The sequence below is a fragment of the Panicum virgatum genome, chromosome 2N (genome assembly GCF_016808335.1).
Source record: "Panicum virgatum strain AP13 chromosome 2N, P.virgatum_v5, whole genome shotgun sequence".
NCBI classification, from domain to species: domain Eukaryota; kingdom Viridiplantae; phylum Streptophyta; class Magnoliopsida; order Poales; family Poaceae; genus Panicum; species Panicum virgatum.
Window position 1 is genome coordinate 19,336,667 of NC_053146.1, and position 22,858 is coordinate 19,359,524.

General features: G+C 47.6%; 2 protein-coding genes across 5 annotated transcripts; one reads left to right on the top strand and one right to left on the bottom strand.

The window, feature by feature from the left end:
* The first annotated feature begins 4,003 nt into the window (after positions 1–4,003).
* LOC120659949 lies at positions 4,004–6,035 on the top strand. 3 transcript variants are annotated; one of them, XM_039938242.1, is made up of 4 exons: positions 4,004–4,128; positions 4,988–5,146; positions 5,242–5,454; positions 5,644–6,035. In XM_039938242.1, exons 1-4 carry the CDS (start codon positions 4,063–4,065, stop codon positions 5,983–5,985), a joined length of 780 nt encoding a protein of 259 aa, XP_039794176.1. In that variant the 5' UTR covers positions 4,004–4,062; the 3' UTR covers positions 5,986–6,035. The 3 variants fall into 3 exon arrangements, with proteins under 3 accessions (XP_039794176.1, XP_039794175.1, XP_039794174.1); XM_039938241.1 differs by having other exon boundaries at positions 4,014–4,137; XM_039938240.1 differs by lacking the exon at positions 4,004–4,128 and adding an exon at positions 4,195–4,562.
* A 395-nt stretch (positions 6,036–6,430) lies between these two features.
* LOC120659948 (uncharacterized protein slr1919-like) lies at positions 6,431–20,783 on the bottom strand. Of its 2 annotated transcripts, XM_039938239.1 has the most exons (14): positions 20,458–20,783; positions 19,308–19,551; positions 19,195–19,236; positions 18,767–18,838; positions 18,387–18,522; positions 18,091–18,248; positions 17,224–17,302; positions 16,907–17,070; positions 16,429–16,590; positions 15,620–15,769; positions 14,803–15,063; positions 7,918–8,196; positions 7,273–7,367; positions 6,549–6,711 (listed from the first exon to the last, which is right to left on the bottom strand). In XM_039938239.1, exons 1-14 carry the CDS (start codon positions 20,619–20,621, stop codon positions 6,699–6,701), a joined length of 2,019 nt encoding a protein of 672 aa, XP_039794173.1. In that variant the 5' UTR covers positions 20,622–20,783; the 3' UTR covers positions 6,549–6,698. The 2 variants fall into 2 exon arrangements, with proteins under 2 accessions (XP_039794172.1, XP_039794173.1); XM_039938238.1 differs by lacking the exon at positions 7,273–7,367 and having other exon boundaries at positions 6,431–6,711; positions 20,458–20,779.
* Between the last annotated feature and the right edge of the window lie 2,075 nt (positions 20,784–22,858).

Here is a 22,858-nt window from a genome sequence, read left to right on the forward strand (position 1 = left end):
TTTACCTAGTGGTATATGATGTGGTGAAAATATATAGCCTGGTGTTCTAAGATGCTACAAGGAGAACCAAAAAAACTCGACCTGCGGGGAAAACCATCCCCACGACACTGTATTAGAAGAAGACTTTCTCATACTGGTCAAGAAAACTCTCGAACCCCTGCCTCACTCATACATAGTGGTCCGTCTCCTGTGAGAAAGGTCGGACTCCTACTATGCTTTGGATATGGGATAGGCGAGAGAATTTTTTTGGTGCAAGCTGGGAGTCGAACTCCCGCGTCGTTGGTTCCCAACTACGGGCTTTCACCAGCCGGGCTTTAGCCCGCTATGCTGCAAGGAGGATCGAGGATGACACTCAATTTCCTAGCGTGGGAATCATGACTTTACCCACCAGCCTCTCAGCTCTTTTTATACTTAAATACATGGCTCATCGGCAATCTTATCGCTATATGTGGGGCTATATTCAGCTTAGGCCCACCATTTGCCGAACCTACTCCCTCCATTTCAAAAAATAAGTCATTTTAGAAATTTCGTGACAAATTAATAAGAAGGTAAAATAACCATATTTATCTAATTTATTACCTATATTTGGTATTAATTGATTCTTAGATGCACATGTACTTTTAAATATGGTAAGACGACTTATTTTTTAAGACAAAATATGAATCCTAGACGGATTTTTTTTAAGATGGAGGGAGTAGTTAGTAGAAGACCGGTACATGCATAAAATAGTAGGTGTGCTGCGCTAGCTCTCCCTATTCCCTACGGGTCCAGCCCATCGTTCCTGATCTATGAACTACAACAATTGACACCAATTCACCTGTTCTTTAGAGCTCTACTACTCCGTAGGTTGTACAACCATTTTGACCAGACGAGTGACGAATCCTGCGGGTCTCATCTGAGCAGCGTGTGACACGAGTTGAGAGGCCCCACGCTACAAGTCCAAGTCTTTTCCAAAGAAAGGAAAGCCTCTCGCCTCTGCAACGGGGAGAGCCGTCCGAGGGGCACGTGGCCCGTGAAATCCTCTCGAGCGCTGGAGAGGAACCACTCTTTAATTTACCCGATGTGTGGTCGAGTGGTGAGGATGTGATGGGTTAATAATTAATCTTGTGCGCTAAGCTAGCAATATGCCGTGATTAAAGAAGTTCAAGAGCCCTGCTTGAATAGGATGTGAACAGCCAGCATGTTTATTGGGTATTTCCCTACAAAGAAGTATTTCCTTTGTTTGCTCAAGTTCTAATGTTTTTGTGCATTGTTGTTTTTGTCTAATTAGAAACAAATCCACTAAATTGGTATCTGTCTACCTGATAATGGTCTGCTTGCTCTTATAGTTTTGTTAATCTGTACATCTGTACATCCTTGTTAGCAATGTTCTTATTGCTGCATTCTTTTACCTGTTACTATGATGGCATTATTGGTCCTTGGAGTCAAGTAGTCTTAAAAATATTTGTATGTTTCATAAAATTGATGACTACGAAAATAACGCCACAATCTTGCTTATTAAAACTGTAAAATTGTTAGTTATCATAATCATGGCATTTATGGTAGTTTAAATTAGATGCCATGTTATCATAATCATGCCATTTTACTACTCCCTTTATAGTGAAAAAATATGTCGTATTTCTGCATTGACCATATAGCTCTGGGGAAAAAAAATCATATTTTTGCTATTTATAAAACTCAACGATTGCAAAAGTATGTATTTGAGAAAAATCTTTACATATGATTTTTTTGTGCTGGAACTAGAAGTTTATCATACTGTTTTGTAATTTAATTTCCTCTTTTTATTGTATTATATCACTTCCTTTACTTTGTAGCGAAGATTTGAAATAAGCTGCTGAAAACAAAGAACAATGAAGGTTCCAAGTGGTTGGGGAAGAAATTTCTTGGAAAAATCCTATACAGGAGGTTAGTATAATGCAAGAACCTATATTTTTTTTGAAAGATTGCAAGAATCCATGTCCGCAGCCTAAGTTATTGTAAATCTTTTCTATCCCATCAGTGGTGGAGGAACGCCTAGGACCACTATGGCCATGGCCCTAGATGTTGGTCCATATTTTCTATACTGTAGCTACTGTAGATGCAGAAACTCAGCCCAGCTAGCCCAGCCATCATGTCTACTTAGTGGCCCTAGGCTTGGCCAGCCTAGCTCCGCCCCTGTATCCCATGACATCATGTGTCTTCATTTTTTAAATTGTGCAAATAATAGTTTCTTTCTGTTTGTGAATAAGAGGATAAATATGTTTATCTGAGACAACAATTTTTGCATTTCTTATCCATGTTTAAGCTCGATTACTGCCACAGATTTCTGTCTAGGTGTGTACCTCTAGATTTACATTAAACCCATTTTGTCAGCATACTTTTTCTGCATGTGACCTTTTGTTTTCTGGTAGGAGCAGTGAAAGGTTCTGAAGCTGATGCAAATCTAAGACCAGCCACAAATAAATTGGTTCAGACAGCTCCTAGATGCTCGTCAGAGCGGTTGAGTCAAGAAACCGTAGACAGCATTTTGAGCGCGAAATCAGACAAGCAGAAAGAAGATGAGGTGGATATGGAAACTACAGATGCTCATTCACTGGGAGCAGAAATAGACATCACCAAGATTTTGCACTCCATGAAACGCCGCAAGCGTTCAGCCAGACCAATGGTTAAGAGTTCTGAACCATGGGCACAGCAGCTTGAGGCTTTAAACTCCCGAGTAACCGTGGCAAGAGCGCGCCGGAATTATCAGGGTGTTGGTTCGAAGAAGATGAAAAGAACTCGTAGAGGCAGGGGGCGCAGGACGCCGCGCCGCGCGACGCTGACGGCCAAGGGAAAGAAGCATGTTGGAGATGAAGCCGATGCGAGCAACCAGCCCATTCCAGCTAGTTCAGACGAGGCAAAGGGCCGTGCAGCAGATGCAGATGCTGCGCCCAAATCTGATCCATCATCCGTGTCCAAGGAGCAGCGTGGTACAGATGCAGATGCTCTTAAGCCGACAGGTGTCCCGACGGCTCACGTATCATCTGAGCTCAAAGATAGCAATGGCCCGAGTGACATCTCCATGGAGCAGGCTGCCATCCTCATAGACAACACTTTTCTTGGCTTCACGAAGAGCAAAGGTGCAGCTGCCGATGACCTCATGGCGACAACCGATGTTATCAGCCTGTACCAGGACAGGGAGAAGCGTGCTAGGTTCGACCCTGCAATCATCCCAGGCTTGGATCTGAGCCATGGGGCTGAAAAATTCGACACTTCGACGGCGGAGTCTGCTCTGGCATCGCTCTGTGCCGTCTCCGTGCCGGACCCCTGCGTCGAGTTCGCTGTCAAGGTCCTAAAGGACGAAACACCACTGCCAGCAGAAGCTTCAGAAGTTTTGAGGGGATCTTCCGGCAAATGACGTGCCGTCAGAGGAGTACAGCTGCAGGGTCTTCAGTCTTCCCAGGGCAGGCAGGGCTGAAAGAGCTGGTGGCATCCGCTCAGTTGAGGGAACCTGATAAGAGGTGGCAGTTTGGTGTCTACAGAGTACAAACCATCAATAGTGTTATAGTGTAAACTGTTTGCCATTAGAGTCAAAATCTTTGCTATTTGGGGATGAACAACATTTAGTCATGTTTCGAAACCGTACCGTTTCTTTCTCCCCTCTCTCTCTTTTTCTAGATAACCTGATAGTCTAAAATCATCATCCTTCCAAGAAGGGAACATATTAGGTGCGAACCAATTTTTTTTTGCAAATTGTGGAATTTTCAATGTGGACCAACAAATCAACATCCAAGAGGGTGCGCAGGGGTGTGGGAGGATGCCACCGGATCAACGTGGCACATAGTTCTGTTTTATATGGCTTTTATGAGAAGCGATTTTCTAAGACCCTCCACAATGTGTAGTGATGCCTGTAAAAAAATCAGACCCCACAACCAAAAGTGAGCATCGCTCTTGAAGAGCTGCAATGGGAAGCACCATATGCATCGCTAGCACAGGATCCACATAACAAATATATAATAAATAGAATCAACTCCAAGTGGCCAACGAGTTTTGCCTTCTTGCACTCTTTCCCATGCCACGAGTCATAGAAATATTTTTTAAGAGATGGCATCGGTGCATCTACTTGCATCGCTCCTCATTTTTCTAGCACAAGCATCGGTGGCTGCAATGGTAAAAATGGTGCCTATTTCTTCTCTCTCTATTTTTTTTTGGCACCTTCTCTCTATTTTGAGCACCACTTAAACCAACCACTGTGGAGGGCCTAAGAAGCTAGCTGCCCTGAAATTCCGAAAATCTTGGGGGGCTGGGCATCAGGCGCTCAGGGGGCTCTGACGGGGGAACTCCGGTGGACTGCGCGACATCGAGGGGGGATGCTCCTCGTTGCGTCAACCGCAGGTTCCCGTCCGCTCCCGCTCCTCGTCCCCAGAAGCGGAGGCCGAGGAGCTCCGCCTTGTATCCGCACGGCTAGACCCGAAGCTCTGACAGTGCTGCAGCTGCGCTCTTCCTCCTCCACTCTCAGCTGCGCCTGCTCTCCATCTCCGTCTCCCGCTCCCTCACCCTTTCCTGAGGACGGTGGCAAGGGCAGTGCACGCCACCTGTTCGACGTAACTTCTCACTGAATTAATAGCACGTTCTGTTGCAATCCTAGGAAAGAATCTTTTGTCCTCGAGATGTAAGATATTTTAGTTTGTTATAAGTCAAAGTAGTTTAAATTTGACCAAATTTATAGAGTAATATTAACATCTAACACATTAAATAAATAAATTTTTTTTTATAATAGATCTAATCATTCTTATTTTATATTCAAAATATTATTTCTCTTTTCTTTAAACTTAGTTAAACTTATAATATTTGATTTAGGACAAATAAAAATACCTTACATCTTAGAACGGAGGGAGTAGTTGCTCTAGTTCCGATATCAACCTTACATACTGTTTGTTTGGACCGTGAGGCTACCTTGTTTTCAGTTCTAATTATCCATGACGGCTACCAAGTCTTCGGCTCTAATTTGTTGTGTATTGACAAACAGGACTTCTCCGTTCTCTCCCCTGTCGTTCCATGGGAGACTGATGATATATGGAGAATATATGCAGGGTATTTCTTCGTCTTGCATATCCCCTTGAGCTTTGGAGGGCTTTGTGTGGTGGCCAAAGTGCTACAATGCTCCTCACTCGACCCAATGACAACAGTAGGTGACGAGTTCTTGTTAAATAATCATTCCAATTCACTATGCAAGTGTACCTTTTTCTATGGACAATACAATTGCATACTCTGTCAATGCAGGTTATTTCTACAGTGTTGCTTCAACTAGTGGAGCTCTCTTTGGCCTTAGCACTACTTCAGTACACTGCAATGCCAGGCAATGATGTTCAGGCTTTCTTTGCCAGTAAGGTTTCTACACGGAATTGGATAAAAGAAACCGTAATAGGCTTCACGGTTTTGATGATCTTGGTAGGGATCACATCTATCTTGGCTGACAAGCTGGTAGGATCTGAGGTAAAACGGCTATCCCACAATTATCCCGCTTAGATCGCAAAAAAAAAAACAATTATCCCGCTTATACTGCACATCGATCTTGCTCTACCAAGCTATCAGAGTTTGAGTTTTTTTTAAAGGGGATTCATTTTTTTTATTTTCAGTGAGTAGGACCCTAATTCTTCGTTCATTCAATTTGAAATCTTGCAGGATGCATATGATCCCATATTAGAAGGAATCCTTTCTGACAGTCCAACCTCTAAGCTACTGTGTTTATTTCTCTACTGTGTTATTGCTCCACTGTCGGAAGAAACAATCTACCGTGGGTTCCTTCTAACAGCCCTGTCTTCTTCCATGAAATGGCGGGATGCTGTCGTGATGAGTTCACTTGCGTTCAGCGTAGCACACCTCTCCGGTGGAAGTTTCGTTCAGCTCTTTGTCATAGGGTGCATTACTGGGTTAGCTTATTGTCGAACTGGAACTTTGGTGGCTTCTTTCACCATCCATTCTTTGTACAATGCTGTCACATTGTACATGGCTTTAGCATCATGAACGCTGCAGGCTAAACGTAAATGCAGATTTCTTTTACAACAGCTTCTTCATAACTTTCTCATCATTTGGTTTCATAGCAACGTGCTAAGCAGTAAGCAATCAAAGAATTTTTTGTTCCCTGTTGTTCATGTATACGTAAAATTATCACCAAGCACGAACCAGAAGTTGGTTTGTCTTCAAATCAGAAAGCATTAGGAGGACTGAGACTGACTCTTGAGCAGTTATAGGAGGCTGAAAATTACTCAACCAATTCTGATCACTTACCCATATTAGGCACATTTTAGAATTACAGAAGATCATGTGAGCATGAACACTTCAGAGACGGGAAATACCAATTTGTGTAAATGACCAATAGTCATTTCATCAGAGGATGGAGCATGAAAACTCACATAATTTTTGGACGAGATGAATCAGCACCAGCTTCTGTGACGCCATAAGAAAACACTGGGACCATAGAAAAAGAAAAATTGCATATATGAACTGCTCCTAAAGCGTATCTTTCTTGTCCAAGTAATTCAGAAATCTCGACATAAAAAGCCAGAATGTTTCTGGAATCTTGTAACTGGAATGGCTTGCCAGGGACAAAAATACATCAAGAACAAATTTTTGTGATTCAGGTTTCAACAAGGTACGGATTAGCATGGCACTCCAAGCATCTGGAGCTAAATTGATGGCTTGACGGAATGATTGAACAGCATTCACCAGCCTCCTGATCATCTTGCTTCTCTGCATGGCGAAGGAAACCTTCAGCATTACAAGCTAAAGCGGCAATAACATGTAAAACAGCACCATGTGCTGAACTCCTGCACACAACTTGTGTGATGCAGTTATGAGGATCATCAGCCTTCTTTTGGAAGAATGGGGAGGGGGCAAAACAGACTAAATGACAGCTATGTTATGGTAAAACTTGACAATCTGTGGTGCCCGTGCACACGTTTGAGTACCCTGTAGTTCAAAGGGCTATCTTTTTTGAGGGAACAGACAAAATTCACCATTAAATTTCATTACGAATAAGCTTCTAAAAGAAACAACCAACAGTATGCTTGAATGATCAATGACCATGTCCAATTTGTTTAACGAACCTGTGGTATCACCTACACCCTCTGGTCTAGATATCCGTCTATCTTTTTGGGCAGCTGATTTTGGCTAGGAACTAGAGGCCATCGTGTTGTTTGAAAGGAACACTTCCTACCAGGCATTGATTTCTTGAATATCAGTGCTTGGCAATGGAGTACAAGAGTGTGCACCTAGTGGTGTCTGGGGATGAGAATTTCTAGACAGCCTTACCCTTGCAAAAAAGAGGCTTGGTTGGAACCCAGGACCTCCAACACAAGTGAGGAGACACTACCAGACTGCACCAGGCCCGCCCTCCAATAGGGAAGCTATACCGAATATCAAGGTATTAACTCTGCCCTTGTTATGTGTAGATGAGTGGAATAAGTAACTCACAATTAAAAGGAATTGAGGCACCAAACTCCTCTTTTTCCCCCAGAAATTACAAATTGCAAAGAAAATGAAACTGTGGGACATAATTATAGCAGGTGAATGTCCTAGGTTGTCGATATCCGGTAATTGGAAATGGATAAAGAACATGTGCCTCTGATAGAGAGTTAAACCATTCGCATGCCTGTAACTACATTATGAACAAAATTTGTTTCGAAAGACAAATGATAGCACTATTTGAACTTTGCGAATGAAATATTTTTCCCACATTGACAGTTATCTATGGCTATGAGCATCGTATGAAGAAAAAAAGTATGTTGAGTTGACTGAGTCATTAGAAACGTATGCAGTACTAAAAAAAAAATACAAAAAGAGGGATGCAAATCTGAAATGAATGAAGTTTTTTGTTTGGGGAGCTAACATGGGATACAACTGCACACTACTGTCATCAAGCCATCACAAGCAAATGTATGGGAAGTGATGACTAACCTCTGGATTTAGCTCTCCCATCTTTCCCTCCTTGTCAAATATATATGGGAATGTTGCTTCTTGGAGGAATGCGTCTGAAGCTTTAATGATGTCCTGGACAAGGAAAACACGAACCCGCCATCCTTTCCTCGATAAAATGAAGTCAAAAAGGTCTTCTGTAACTGCAACTACTGAATGCATATCAAATGATCTCCACTTAGAATATCCATTGGCATTCTCAGCAGAGCCAGCTCCAGATGCATTTGAAGACTCTGTGGATTGTGCAGATATAGCTGCAATCTGAACACCAAACAGTATTAGCGGGAACAAATAAAAAAAACTAGACTACAAGAGATCAAACAGATATCTGCCAATTTTTTCATGGCACTCATACAAAAGAAACACCAGAGTTGACGACACTACACAAGAGGGACTGACACCAGTTTTCAGAAAAGATCACCTGATTAATACTTTAAATTTAGAATATTGAACAATTTTTTCTGTTACAAGACTTATCAAATTAGCTAAGATATAAATTCACAAATTAAAATGCTTTGCACCTATCAATAAACTACTAGAACAGTTTCAAAGAACTACAGCTCTTTGCTCCCCTAGTAAGACAGGAACTACAACTTTTTCAACATCGTAATATGGACAGCAAGAAAGGTCAGTTTGTGTGCTGTCTAGCTAATAGGTGGGACAAATCACATTAGGGTGGTAAAAATTGTTGGAGTATATTGAGCCCGTGTGTATAGAGGCCCATCTAGAGGCCCATGTATAGGCATTATATATACCCACCCTTCTAGGGTTGGAAGAATACAGAAATTATTCTCTCCATTATGGTATCAATAGCCTAGGGTTAGGTCTCCTCTTTCCCTCTTCCCTCTCCTAACCAGCCCGCCGCCGCCGCCGGCCGCCGGCCCCTCCTCCTCTCCCCTCCCCTCCTCTCTTTTCCTTCCCTCACCTCCCCTCCTCCTCCCCTGCACCGGCCGTGTGGCCCGCAGCCGCTTGGCCCGCCGCCTGGTCCTCTGTTCCGGCCATGCGGCCCGGATCCGCCGCTGCCGGGACCCCTGCTCCGGTCGTGGCGCCCGGATCCGCCGCTCCGGCCGTGGGGCCCGAATCCGCCACCGCCGGGTCCTCTGCTCCGGCCGTGGGGCCCGGATCCGCCGCCGCCGGGACCTCTGCCACGGCCGCTGCTGCCCTGGCGGCCCTCGCGCCCGCAGCTGCTGACGCCGCAGCAGGGGCCGCCGCCGGGTGAGTCGCGGCCGCCGCCGCGGCCCAGCAGGCTGGCGAGGCCGCCAGCGCCGCCCAGCAGGGCCCCCTGCCCGACGCAGCCTCTGCTGGCGCGGGTACGGGGGCTGCAGGGCCTACGGCCGCCGCGCAGGACGCCCACCGCGCAGCCGGGAAGCAGCCCGCCGCCGCCGATCCCATGTGGCCCGAGCTCGGGATGCCTCCTGTGGATGTGCCGCTCTCCGCCGCCTTCCGTGGGCAGCAGGCCGACGCCGCTCTCGCCGCGGCCCTCCTCGCCGCCAAGTCGGAGGCTTCGGCGGCCCAGGAGCGGGTCCGCGTGGCTGCCATCGCTTGGGAGCGCGAGCGCGCCACGACCCACGCCCTCGCTCTCCGGGTCGCCGAGGCGGAGCACTTCCTCCGTGTCTCCGGCCAGCTGCCCGTCGACCCCGAGCACGGCGCCTCTTCCTCCCACCAGGCCCCGCCAGCTGCCCAGCTGGATCTGGAGCCCGGTACGACCCCATGGTCGCCCAGCTTCACCTCCAGGCTGCCGGCGTCCAGAACATCAGGGCCCTGGTCTCCGTCCTCCTCGACCCCTCGTCCTCCTCCTACGGCCGCTGGCGGGACCAGGTCCTCCTCACCCTTCGCCGCTACGCCCTCGACGACCACGTCCTCGTCGACTCGCCGATCGAGGCGCGGGACGTGGCGTGGCTGCGCCTCGACAGCGTCGCCCTGTCCTGGATCTTCGGGACCATCTCCCTAGATCTTCAGGACCTCGTCCGGACCCATGGCGGCACCGCGCGGCAAGCCTGGGTGGCGCTCGAGGGGCAGTTCCTCTGCAACGCCGAGTACCGCGCCCTCCAGCTCGACACCACCTTCCGCATCTTCGTGCAGGGAGACCTCTCCGTCGGCGAGTACTGCCGGCGGATGAAGAGCATGGCAGATGCTCTTCACGACCTCGGGGATCCGGTGTCCGATCGGGTCATGGTGCTCAATGTCCTGCGGGGCCTGAGCAGCACCTACGACCACCCGAAGGGCTGGATCGCCCGTCAGAGGCCCTTCCCCACCTTCCTGTAGGTCCGGGACGACCTCGCCCTCGAGGAGATCACCAGGGGTCTCGCGCCCGGATCGTCCTCGCCCACCCCCGCCGCGCTTGTTGCTACTCCACCAACCTCCTCCGCTGCTCCTGCCACCTCCCTGCTCGGTGCTGCTCCCGCCGGGCAGACCGGAGGAGGGGGGGGGCGTGGACGTCGCCGGGGGGGGGGGGGCGTGGTGGCACTGGTGGCCCTGTTTCTGGGGGTACCGGTACAGGCGGGGGTCGTCGGGGCGCGCCGACTCCGACTCCGGCTCCCGCTGCTCCTGCCCCTGCCCCTGCCCCTGGAGGTACGCCCTGGCCATCCTTCAGCAACCCATGGTCAGAGCGCATCTCGATGTGGCCGTTCCAGGGTCCGGGAGGGTGGCCTCGTCCTCAGCTCCAGCCGGCGGCCATGTTCACTGGCGCTGCTCCTCTCTTCGCGCCGTCCTGGACTCCGCCCGCTCAGCACAGCCAGCAGCCGACCTGGCCTGGGGGGTGGGACCAGGACGCACTGGCGCAGTCCTTCAGCACCAGGGGACTGACGCCGCCGGCCAGCACCGAGTGGATTGCCGATTCGGGTGCCTCGTTCCACACCACTCTAGATGCTGGTATCCTCTCTTCTGTCCGACCCCCACACCCCTCTTGTCCTTCTTCTATCATGGTTGGTGATGGGTCTTGCCTTCCTGTCACCGCCGTGGGTTCTGCTCCGCGTCTTCCTAATGTTCTTGTTGCTCCTCAAATGGTTCACAACCTTCTTTCTATTCGCCAGTTTACTGCTGACAACTCCTGTTCTATCGAATTTGACTCCTCTGGTCTTACTGTGAAGGATTCGGCTTCCCGGCATCCGCTACTCCGATGTGACAGCCCGGGGCTCCTTTACACTCTTCAGCTTCCTGCTTCCGCTGCCTCGCCTTCGGCTTCTTCGTCTACTGCTTTTGCCGTGATGCCTTCTTCCACCACCTGGCACCGCCGGCTTGGTCACCCCGGCCGCGACGTTTTGGCTCAGCTCAGCCGTAGTACCGATGTTCCATGTACTAGGGCTCCTGCTGAGCACCTCTGTCATGCGTGCCAGTTAGGTCGTCATGTTAGACTTCCGTTTTTTTCTTCTTCTTCGCATGCTGCGCATGCTTTTGATCTGATTCACTGTGACCTGTGGACATCTCCTGTACTCAGCATGTCTGGCTATAAATATTATCTGGTCATTGTTGATGATTTTTCCCATTACTCTTGGACTTTCCCTTTGCGCGCCAAGTCTGAGACCTTCCCCACCCTCCTCCACTTCTTTGCCTGGGTGTCCACTCAGTTCGGCCTCACCGTTAAGGCCGTCCAATGTGACAACGGGCGGGAGTTCGATAACTCCACCTCCCGGTCCTTCTTCCTGTCTCGGGGTGTTCAGCTGCGTATGTCTTGTCCGTATACCTCTCCTCAGAACGGCAACACTGAGCGGATGATTCGCACGACGAACGACGTCGTGCGCACCCTTCTGATCCAGGCTTCTCCCCCCCCCCCGCGCTTCTGGGCTGAGAGCCTCCACACCGCAACCTACCTGCTCAACCGCCTTCCGTCCACTGCCTCTCCTGCTCCTACTCCCCACCACGCTCTCTTCGGTACCCCTCCTCGCTACGACCACATTCGGGTCTTTGGGTGCGCGTGTTACCCTAACACCTCCGCCACCGCTTCTCACAAGCTGGCGCCCCGCTCGACTCGTTGTGTGTTCCTCGGGTACTCCCCTGACCACAAGGGGTACCGGTGCTTTGACCTCACTCTCGCCGCGTTCTGATTTCCCGACACGTCTTTGACGAGTCGGATTTCCCCTACTCCACCTCCTCCACACCTTCTCCTGACCCCGAGCTGGAGTCGTTGTTTCCGACTGACCCGGTGGTTCAGCCACCGTTACCTATCTGTCCTTTTCCTGCAGGTTTTCCCGGCACACCGGCACCGTTTCCGGTGATCCCTGCTGCGCCGCGTGTGGCCCCGGTGCCCTCGGTCGCGTCGTGCTGCGCGCGGACCCGGTGTCTCCCGCTGCGCCATGCGCGGCCCCGGTGCCTTCCCCTGCCCCTGCGCGGTACGCTCAGCCGGTGCAGGTGTACCGGCGTCGCTCGGCGCCGACTCCGGCGCCGCAGCGGTACGCTCAGCAGGTGCAGGTGTACCGGCGTCGTTCGGCGTCGACACCGGCGCCACCTCCTGCTCCAGAGGCTCCTGCGACACCGACACCGGAGCCGTCGCCGCCGCCTCCTCCTCCGGCTCCCTCTCGAGCCGAGCCGGAGGTATACCACCCGTCAGTCATCCATCGGGATCCTCGGCGTATCCATCCCATGGTGACTCGGCGGATGGCGTCTCCGGCCGCGACTCTCTCCGCCACCGAGGAGCCGCGAGTCTCTCCAATACCCTCCTCTGTCCGCGACGCCTTGGCGGATCCTCACTGGCGCCGCGCGATGAAAGAGGAGTACGCGGCTCTTCTTGCCAACCAAATGTGGGACCTCGTGCCGCGTCCGTCTGGTTGCAATGTGGTGACTGGCAAGTGGATCTAGACGCATAAGCGTCGGGCTGATGGCACACTGGAGCGATACAAGGCTCGCTGGGTTCTCCGGGGGTTCACTCAGCGACCTGGTGTGGACTATGATGAGACCTTCAGTCCAGTCGTGAAGCCCGCTACGGTGCGCACGGTCCTCTCGCTTGCGCTTTCGCGCACTTGGCCTGTGCACCAGCTGGACGTGAAGAATGCGTTTCTTCACGGCACTCTGTCAGAGACTGTCTACTGCTCTCAGCCAGCGGGATTCGTGTACTCCAGTCGTCCGGATATGGTCTGCCGGCTCAACAAGTCTCTCTATAGTCTGAAGCAGCCTCCTCGGACTTGGTACTCTCGGTTCGCCACATTCTTGCTGACACTGGGGTTCACCGAGGCCAAGTCTGACACCTCTCTCTTTGTCTACCGCCGTGGGAATGAGACTGCATATCTGCTGCTCTACGTCGATGACATTGTGCTCACAGCTTCCAGTCAGTGGTTGCTTCAGAGTGTCATCTCCTCTCTGCAGCAGGAGTTCGCTATGAAGGATCTCGGTCAGCTCCACCACTTCTTGGGCGTCATTGTTGAGCCTCGCCCGTCTGGTCTTCTCCTTCACCAGCGGCAGTACGCACTCGATATTCTGGAGCGGGCTGGGATGACTGATTGCAAGCCCTGCTCCACTCCTGTCGACACTCAGGCGAAGCTGTCTGCTGATCTGGGTGATCCGGTGGCTGATCCTACTGCCTACCGGAGTCTGGCCAGCGCGTTGCAGTACCTCACCTTCACCAGGCCGGACCTCACCTACGCTGTCCAGCAGGTCTGTCTCCATATGCATGATCCCCAGGAGTCACACCTTGCTGCCCTGAAGCATCTCCTCCGCTACGTCCGTGGCACCGTGGATCTCGGCCTGGTGCTTCACCGCTCGTCCTCTACTGAGCTGGTGGTCTACACCCACGCTGATTGGGCTGGTTGCCCAGACACTCGTCGCTCCACTTCCGGCTACGCCGTCTTCCTGGGCGGCAACCTGGTCTCCTGGTCGTCCAAGCGGCAGCCGGTTGTCTCCCGCTCCAGTGCTGAGGCGGAGTACCGGGCTATCGCTAACGGCGTGGCGGAGGCATCATGGCTACGACAGCTCTTGGCGGAGCTCCACAGCCCGCTTGCCAAGAGCACGCTCGTCTACTGCGACAACGTCAGCGCCGTGTACCTCTCCACCAACCCCGTCCAGCATCAGCGGACGAAGCATGTGGAGATTGACCTGCACTTCGTGCGCGACAGAGTCGCTATTGGCGATGTTCGGGTACTCCGTGTCCCGACTACCTCCTAGTTTGCTGACATCTTCACCAAGGGACTGCCCTCCTCGACCTTCTCGGAGTTTCGCTCCAGCCTCAACGTAGCCGGTGGCTAGTTGTGACTGCGGAGGGGGGGGTATTAGCCCTTTGTACTTTCTTGTTGTCCAGTCTTGAACACCGCTGTGCCGGTAGTTCAGACTGCGGGAGAGGGGGGGTTGGAGTATATTGAGCCCGTGTGTATAGAGGCCCATGTATAGGCATTATATATACCCACCCTTCTAGGGTTGGAAGAATACATAAATTATTCTCTCCATTAAAAATTATTGTTGGTTTGTGTTAATAGGGGTACAGATAGTTGAGAGTTCAATGAAACTGATCCTAGGGGTGGGACCATGGTTCTCATGGCGACGCCCACCTAGGCGACAAGGCGCTCCGCTTGTTTTGGGCTAAGGCGTCGCCTTAGCCCACCTAGGGGGCTGGGCGGTGGTGACTCACCACACCTCGCCTTACCGCCGTAAGAACCATGGGTGGGACACATATCCTATCATTTAGTTCAGGTTACAAGAGGGCTACCACAAATTAGCAATAATCTTAAATGGAAAGAATAGATCCATTAATTTGCTGCCATGCGTACAATGAGAAATCAAGAGTGTACATCGTACCATCCTAACAAATAAAGCACCCCCCACCCCCAAGCGTGTGCTTGTTAGAGTTCTGATACTTCTATGACAGAATCACGGTACCCCTTATTATGTACCAAATCATAAAAGAAACAGCAAGAAAGTACATAAAAGTTCAGAACTCTGTACCAGCCTCTCCAGCCGATTCCATCGGATGGACCCATCATCGCATATAAGAAGCTCCCTCAATATTTTCCTCATATCTGGGCTGGGGTCTGCAAGGAGCCTCCCAATAACAAATGGGTATGCACTCTCGATAACTTTAAAATCAGGATCCAATGCTTTTGCAGTCCCTTCTAGAGATCCCAGAGCTCTTATCACCAGTGCATAATCAGGAGGGAGAGAGAAATTGAACTCATACATGACATCATACAGATGGTTCATTACGCCCTGTGAGGTAAGGAAAGAATGAACTTAGAATGATTACAATTTGAAATGATACTGTATGGGTGAGATCAGGCACAAGAAAATAGCAGCAGGCAGATAAGAGCAAAAGTCATACACAACATAAAGAGCCAAAATAATGATGATTCTGAGTAGGAGAAACAAGATAGAAAACCAAGTTAACCAACAGTGTAAATGCCAGACATCAGAGCCCTATTAATTTGATGGGAGGGCACAGAATAGCAAAAGGGGCATAGCTATCATTAGGGAACTATGCTAATAGAATATATTTTGAGAAATAAATCTGAAAACTATCCTATGAAACATAAATCTTGACTGTATCCATCATTGAAGTGTCACCTTCAGATCTGTTTCATCATTTACTCCAAAGTTTTGCAACAATGATTTGGTTGTGCCATTGTTTGTTAGCCCATGTTAATGCTAACCACTGCAAACCTTAATTGCATCTAACATGTTAGCATTTGCAGATTTTGAATCCACTCTAAAAAACAACAATCACCCTAAATGGCACATGCACTGTAAAGGAAAAATATCAACAAACCTGAAAATCATTTGATTGCCTCCTGACATCACCAAAAGAAAGCCGCAATGCATCTGCAACAGCATGTAAATCTGTTCCTTCAGGGACAAACCCTAGTGAATGGAAGTCGTTTGCCAAGCCCAAGGAGTCACGATTAACATAGTGTACAAGCTGAAAAGGTACACTCGGTTCGCCATAAATCAGTTTCTTGATTGGAACCAAATAACATCAATGAAACCAACATAGAGTAGACAAACATGAAAAATGAAGTTGCTATGCCACTCATTTCACAAAAGGAAGTATACAGTTACGGGCTTGTATGGTAATAAGGAAGATTATTTTTAGCACTAATTTCATACATCAAAAATATAATCCAACAAAGCTCACAAACATGGGTGAACAAGGCTACTAGTATAATTTTTCACAACACTGATGGTAAAACAGGACTATTTTGTATTTTTTGTGACTCACATCTCAAAGTTCTGTATTGTTTATTTATTAGAAACCGCTAGTGTTGTATAGAGTACGATCCTTCAGCAAACTACTCCTTGGTGCACTTCCTATTTAAGTTTCTACACAATGTGATTTGGAGCAGGAAATAAGACTAGCCACATTTAACCAACTAATAAAAATCAAGGGCCAGCATTGCTATGATAACTTTGTTGCACTCAGAGGACCTCACCAATAGTGCTTAGCCTGTTAAAACTGAAATTACCGAAATAGAGAACTATGAAGAGTCAAAAATTCCACAATAGCAGTGAAAAATCAACACTATTTGCAAGTTTACATCAGCTGAATCTAGAACAAACAAAGAACACAGTCACATGTACCATTTGTATAAGCCCCACACGATAATGCCTTGGAATATCTCCCATCATACCGAAGTCAAAATATGCTAGAGATCCACCTTCAGTTGCAACTAGATTACCAGGATGAGGGTCTGCATGGAAAAAGCCTTCTTCAAGCAGCTGTCTTAATGAGCAATAGAGACCCTGTGAAGTTTGTGTTGAAAATTAGTAAACAAAAGCAAGAAGATGACACCCTGTAAAAGTCAGCCAGGATTCTCTACTAAGCATAGAAGAACATATACTCACTACCTAACACAGTAAAACACCTTCATAGAGGGGTTTCAATTTTTATCTAACTAAAAAACTCAAGCTAGTAGTTTTTTAAGAGAAGGATAAAACAAGATATGGTCATACAAATTTCAATTAGAATCACAAGAGAGACAAGGACAGTGTAGAAGACAATCTTAATAAAACTAACACTAGTATCCAATTTACAGCTACGCAACAATTTAGCAAATACCTCATCAATCATCCTTTTCCTGTTCAAGTTGGCTTTGCTGATGCCCTCAGCATCAGTTAGCTTAATTCCATCAATCCATTCTAATGTCAATATGGATTTACGTGTATAATTCCAATATACTTTGGGGACCTTGATACTTGTACTGCCTTCAGAAGTATCTCCACCTGAACATCCCAGAAAATTAACAGTGTTTGTCAGTTGTCAGCATGCAAAAGGTCCATATGCTTGAGAGGAACAAGTATTGTAAGACCATATCTGATGGAAGAGGTAAATAACAATTATTAGGAATTGAATAAAAGAAGTGTTTCAGAACTCACCATGAGAATAAAGAGTAGCAAATCTTTCAGCATTTTTCCCTTCTAAAACATAATCAATTTCATCAAACATGTGCCTGACCTGTTGAACCAAAGATAAAATATAATGCACATACCAAAGGCTAAAACTGTGCAGAATGATCTGAAATTTACAGGAGAGCACGACAATAGCAAAAAGAAAAGATCATAAGAAAATGCTACTACAGCTATCATTACGGTCATGTCTTTAACATTTTATACAGCTTCATTTTCTGGAAACAGGCATCTCTGAAGCCATAAAGATGTGTGCGTGTGCGTGTGGTGGTAATTTCTAGACAGCCTTGCCCTTGCTTAATTGCGCGAGGGCCGGCTGTCTAGAACAAGCATTAACCTAAACCAAAAGTGCCATGTAGAGGGTAGGGACATAACAATGAGGCAGGAACCACCCTATAGCAGCATGCAATTTTTTAGACAACTATAAACATAGGACAGTCCTGCAAACTATACAATTCTAAAGTTATATGCGCCAACAGCCAACACATAGTCCAAAGACAATCTACCATGCATTGTGTGTACTGAGGAAAATCGTTAAAATAGGGTTTACTCATGTTATGATTGCATACGAAGCTAATGATAAAATAATGCGGAAAACATTATATTCCATTCTGATTGAGATGTTAGTAAATTATAGTAGACAGTGGGCTACAGCAAAGGTAATTAGTTCCCTTTGTTTGAATGTATGGCGTTTGTGACAAGCTAATTAGTTCAAATGATATGATTAGATTGTCCTAAACATCATGCATTTAAAAACGGAGGGAGTATAAGTGCAAGAAATCAGATTAGAGCATCATGTTGAAATCAACAAGTTTGGTTCAAAAAGTAGAAGCTCACAATCTCATTCACTGCCACCAGTAGATCTTTGCGAGCCTTAGCAAACCGTTTCAATTGCCCTCCAATCATATGAAACAAAAGTGCGTCTAGAGTCAGCAAGGGCGCCATTCCAGGCCTTTGAACTTTGACTGCGACAAGCTCTCCTGAGCGTAGATGAGCTGCATGACTTGAAGTATCAAAGAAATGCATTTCAACTTGGAGAACACAGGTCTGAAATATATGCTAAGGTAAATAACAATTAGTACAGAAGCATAATCACCAGTAATCAGCAAAAGGTCTTATCAGACGTGTCTAACCTTTGTAAACTTGACCCAGTGATGCTGCTGCAATCGGCTCCGGGCTGATATCCACAAACAAATCAGAAATTCGGGAACCCAACTGAGACTCGATGGTCTTGAGGGCAATGCGGGTTGGAAATGGTGGTATTTGATCCTAAAATAGTAGTAGTCAGCAAAAACACTAAAATGTAATAAAAAATAGTGAATCCTCTAGTACAAGTTCCTCAGACTTAAGATTTTGAACGGAGCATTACTAATAGCTGAAGCACCCATTTTGGGCCCAACTTTGACCTTGATCCCTTCTAGAAGCAAATTTTACAGTGGCCCCTAATTGAGGTTCTTATATCTAACAGTTCGTTTTCACCATTAAGAAAAAGCATACAATGCACAAGAGTTACCTGTAGCTTTGCAAGCTCTTGACAGTATGCGCTGGGAAGTATATCAGGGCGTGTGCTTAGTGCCTGTCCAAGCTGCAAGGTGCAAGAGAAATGGCAAAGGAACATATTACACCTAAGGCAAGATTAAATAATGAAGTATTGTAATTCATTAACAAGATGTGGACATAAGGGCATATTAAGATGCAGTTGGCACATCCACCACCTTTATTTTTGTCTGAATGCTTTAAGGTTGATACTAATCATGTTACTAAGCCATAGTGATAATTGTAATAATCCTGGCAGTCATAAGACATTTTACAATGATGTAGTTTCCAAAATACCTAGGAGATATTCACCATATTAAAATGTTGTGTCAAAATTTATTAATCGAAAAGATTGGTGTCTATTCTACAGATCTATGCCAATTCTTAAGGTACTATACAGCATACCTTGATGTAAAAAGGACCCAACCGTATCAAGGTCTCTCGGAACTGAAATAAGCAAAATGATAATCAGAGACATGATGCTCAGTTCCTCCACCAGCAACGAACAAGAAAAATACCTTTTCTGCCCTTTTGCGCATGTCATTCAGCAATAAATGCCAAATAGTGAGCTTCACAACATGAAAAGAGATAGTAGCAGCCCTGTAAAGTGCAAGGAATGGACCAAAGCCTCGGTCAGCAAAGAGTCTGCGCGAACTTGACCCCAAGATTCTTCCAAACTGGGTTTCTAGTGATTCCTTTCTGATCTTTGCATATTCTGATGACGGCCTCTCTCCATGCACACTGGTGAATGCATTTGAGTAGCTACAAAATAGAAAATAAACCATCTGAATATAATGTCTATAGCCAAATAACCCTAGAATCATTCAACCTACATGCATGGAGAAACCTTTGCAAAAATCATTGAACTAAATAGTTTCTCTTCAAGCGAAGAAACAAAATTATCCAATGTCATAGACGAGTTAGGTCTTATTATCTGAATAGCATTCTAACTAGACTGTGTGAATACTTTCAGCAAGGTTAGTTCAGTACTGGGGAGAAATTTATTTTGCAGTATTGATTAAGCCAGGTATAGTCCTTTCAACGATATGCATGAAACCCTATACCACGGTAGGGACACTTAGGCCAACCTGGCCTTGTATGCTGTTCTCTCAGATCATAAACCTTCTTCGCCTTCACAGTTGATAATTGCGATAAGTGGATGAGTAGCACACCGTGCAAAAACTGCAAAAATGTTCACTCAAATCTCATATCCTCTAAATCTCAAACGGGGTTGGCTAGCGCCTGGACGTCCAATGGGAACTTTTCCATTGGATGCTCCGTTGCAATATTGAAATAAGATATGTGCAACATCGAAAATACATAGGTGCAACATTTAAAAATATACAAAAAACTAATTAAGTCGTTTGACTCTTGGATGTGAAAATTCCCGCCGCAACATGAACACCATGTTTCATGCAATATTCATCATGAAACATGCGGAAATAACAGTTGCAACATTGAAGATCAACTATTGAAACATATGTTGGAGCGTCCAATTTTTCTTCCTAGCATTTCCGAATCTTAAAGTGGCGAACACGACACTGATCCAATTCCAGCATTCTTTCTCGAGTATTGAGACGAGCCATGCTGACTCGGAATTCCCGTAAAACGGAACTGCGACCTAGGGATTGGATGCGGTGACCGTAGCTGAGATAGGCCAGTCGATACCTCCTCACCGGGGCTGAGACTGGGAGGCGAGGCGGCGGCGCCGTCGGAGAGGGCGCCCCTGCCGCGGCCGCTGCGTGGACGGCGCGGGGGAGGAGGAGGGGCAGGCTTCTACATCGGTCGGCGCGGCGGGCGAGGAGGAGCAGCCGCGAGGTGGGGCCCGCCATGGCCGGGATCTCATGAGCTTCCGACCCGCCCGCACCGGGAGGGAGGAAGCGAGGGGAGGAGGGAACGGGATCAGGGTGCGGCCGGCGGCGGGGTTTAGGGGAGGAGAGAGATGCGCTCGCTCCTCGGGAAGCGGAGAGGGAGAGTCGGAGGGAGGGAGGGAGGAGGCGGCGCCGCGTGGCTGGGACCGTGTGCGAGCTGGCGCCCGAGCCCGCGCGGCACGCATCACGCATGCGCGGTGGGGCTACCGCCCCGCCGCCACCCAGAAGCGGTGAGACTGGGCCGGCCCTGCACATGTACGGCCCACTGCTTTTTGGCCCAAGTATTTTTTTAGACAAGAGCCGGTGGGAGTGATTAGTCTTGAAATGTTAATCAAACATTGTTTATTACACTTTATTATTATGCAGCCACGTCACATAAACGGACATCTTTCTTTCATTTTACCCACACAACAGATGGACTTCGCGCTTACTATACGACAAACAATTGGTGAGCCCTGAGCACTTCCTTCACCCACAGAACGCACGTGAGCTTCGACTTTGTGCCGTGGGCTGCCATTTTCTCGTAGGAGTGCGCAGCCAAATAGTCGGTGGAGAAGCAAACAGAAGCCAGAGTGTATTGCCACGATAAAATTTTGGCAGGGTTCATATGCGGGAAGTCTATTTATCACGCGAGCGAATGAGGACGGACACCTCGAGAGGGAGGGGGAAGCGGCCGCTGACGGGTTGCGAACCAGGGAAAGGGAGGGGTGGCCGGCGAGGAGTGGTAGGTGGACGGAGCGGTCTCCGGCGAAGTCGCTGGCGGTCGGGGTTGTGGAGGGCGGCAGCGGACTTTAGGTTCCGGGGTTGCCGGGGCTCCAATGGCCACCGGATCTAGATGGGGGCCGGGGGCGGCGGCGGCCCGCCGATGGAGGGCGAGACGGTGCTCTGGCGGGATCAGATCCCCGGTGAGTGGCGGGGGCGAGGAGAAGGCGGCGGCGAGCTTGGTTAGGGTTGGCGGCGGTGGAGGACGTCGGAGGTGGCACCGAGGGCGGCGTCAGAGCCAAGGGTAGCGAAGGATGGCAGTGGAGCAGCGGCGGAGGTGCTTCTACAATGCGTCTCTGCCACCTTGTATGTGCGGGGAATAGACCCCGTTATCTGGGCCACAAATCAAATGTTCCTTATCCACGCCTGATACTAAGGTTCAAAGTGAAGTGCAAAGCAAATCTTTTTGTGGTGATGCACCACGTCATCGTATAAATCCATCTTGATAAGTATATATTCTTAGGATCAAGAATAGTGCCCTAGTGGTCTATTCCATTGTGCAAATAAATTCTGCTTTTGTGATCCACCCATTATATCACATAATAGCATGTACAATTTTGTCTTCCAAAAAGTAGTTAAAAATTACTCCCTCCGTCCTAAATTATTAGTTGTTTTGGCTTTTCTAGATATATAGATTTTGCTATGAACCTAGATATAATATATATCTAGATGTATAGCAAAAATTATGTATCTAAAAAACAAATAACTAATAATTTGTGATGGAAAATAGGTGCGAAAAAGTAGTAATCCTCATGTCAAGAAAAAAATCTTGTGCACATTAATTTGAAGTCGATTATGGTGGCATCAAGCAGTTCTCGTCACCTGCTACTCACACCTCTTCTTCTTCTTTTTTTGAGCAATACTCACACCTCTTCTAGTGCACCCTTTCGCCTACCCTCACCTTGATCTTATTTCACCCATCCACCTGATACTAGGTGGCTCTTCTCCAAATCCTGTCTTTCAGGGGTTAGATCGAGCTTCTTCCATACTAGTTGGCTACTTGATCAGGGCAAGCGGCACCCTCACTGCTAAGACAGTTATAAGAACAGAAGGACAAACATCTTGACTTAGGGATGCAAGTTCTAACTCATCTGGGATGATTACACTACGAGATATGCTATCTTTTCACAGTTTTGTACTAGTATAATTTGAATATTTGCTGACCTTTTACTAAATCACTGATAACATAATTTCCGAAAAACCCACTTTCACTAATTATGAAAGATAGTTATTTCGATATATTGAAAACTATTAGCCACTTGTATGAAAATTGTCGGAAATTATTAGAAATCTTATAGGTCAACCTAAAATTTAGAGAAGAGAAATAAACTAAAATAGCATGCCACATAACCATGTAGTTGAAACAACATTACATCATAATCAAACCGGTTACGTTTAACTGAATTTAATTGGCGAGGACCAATGGGTTGTTCGGG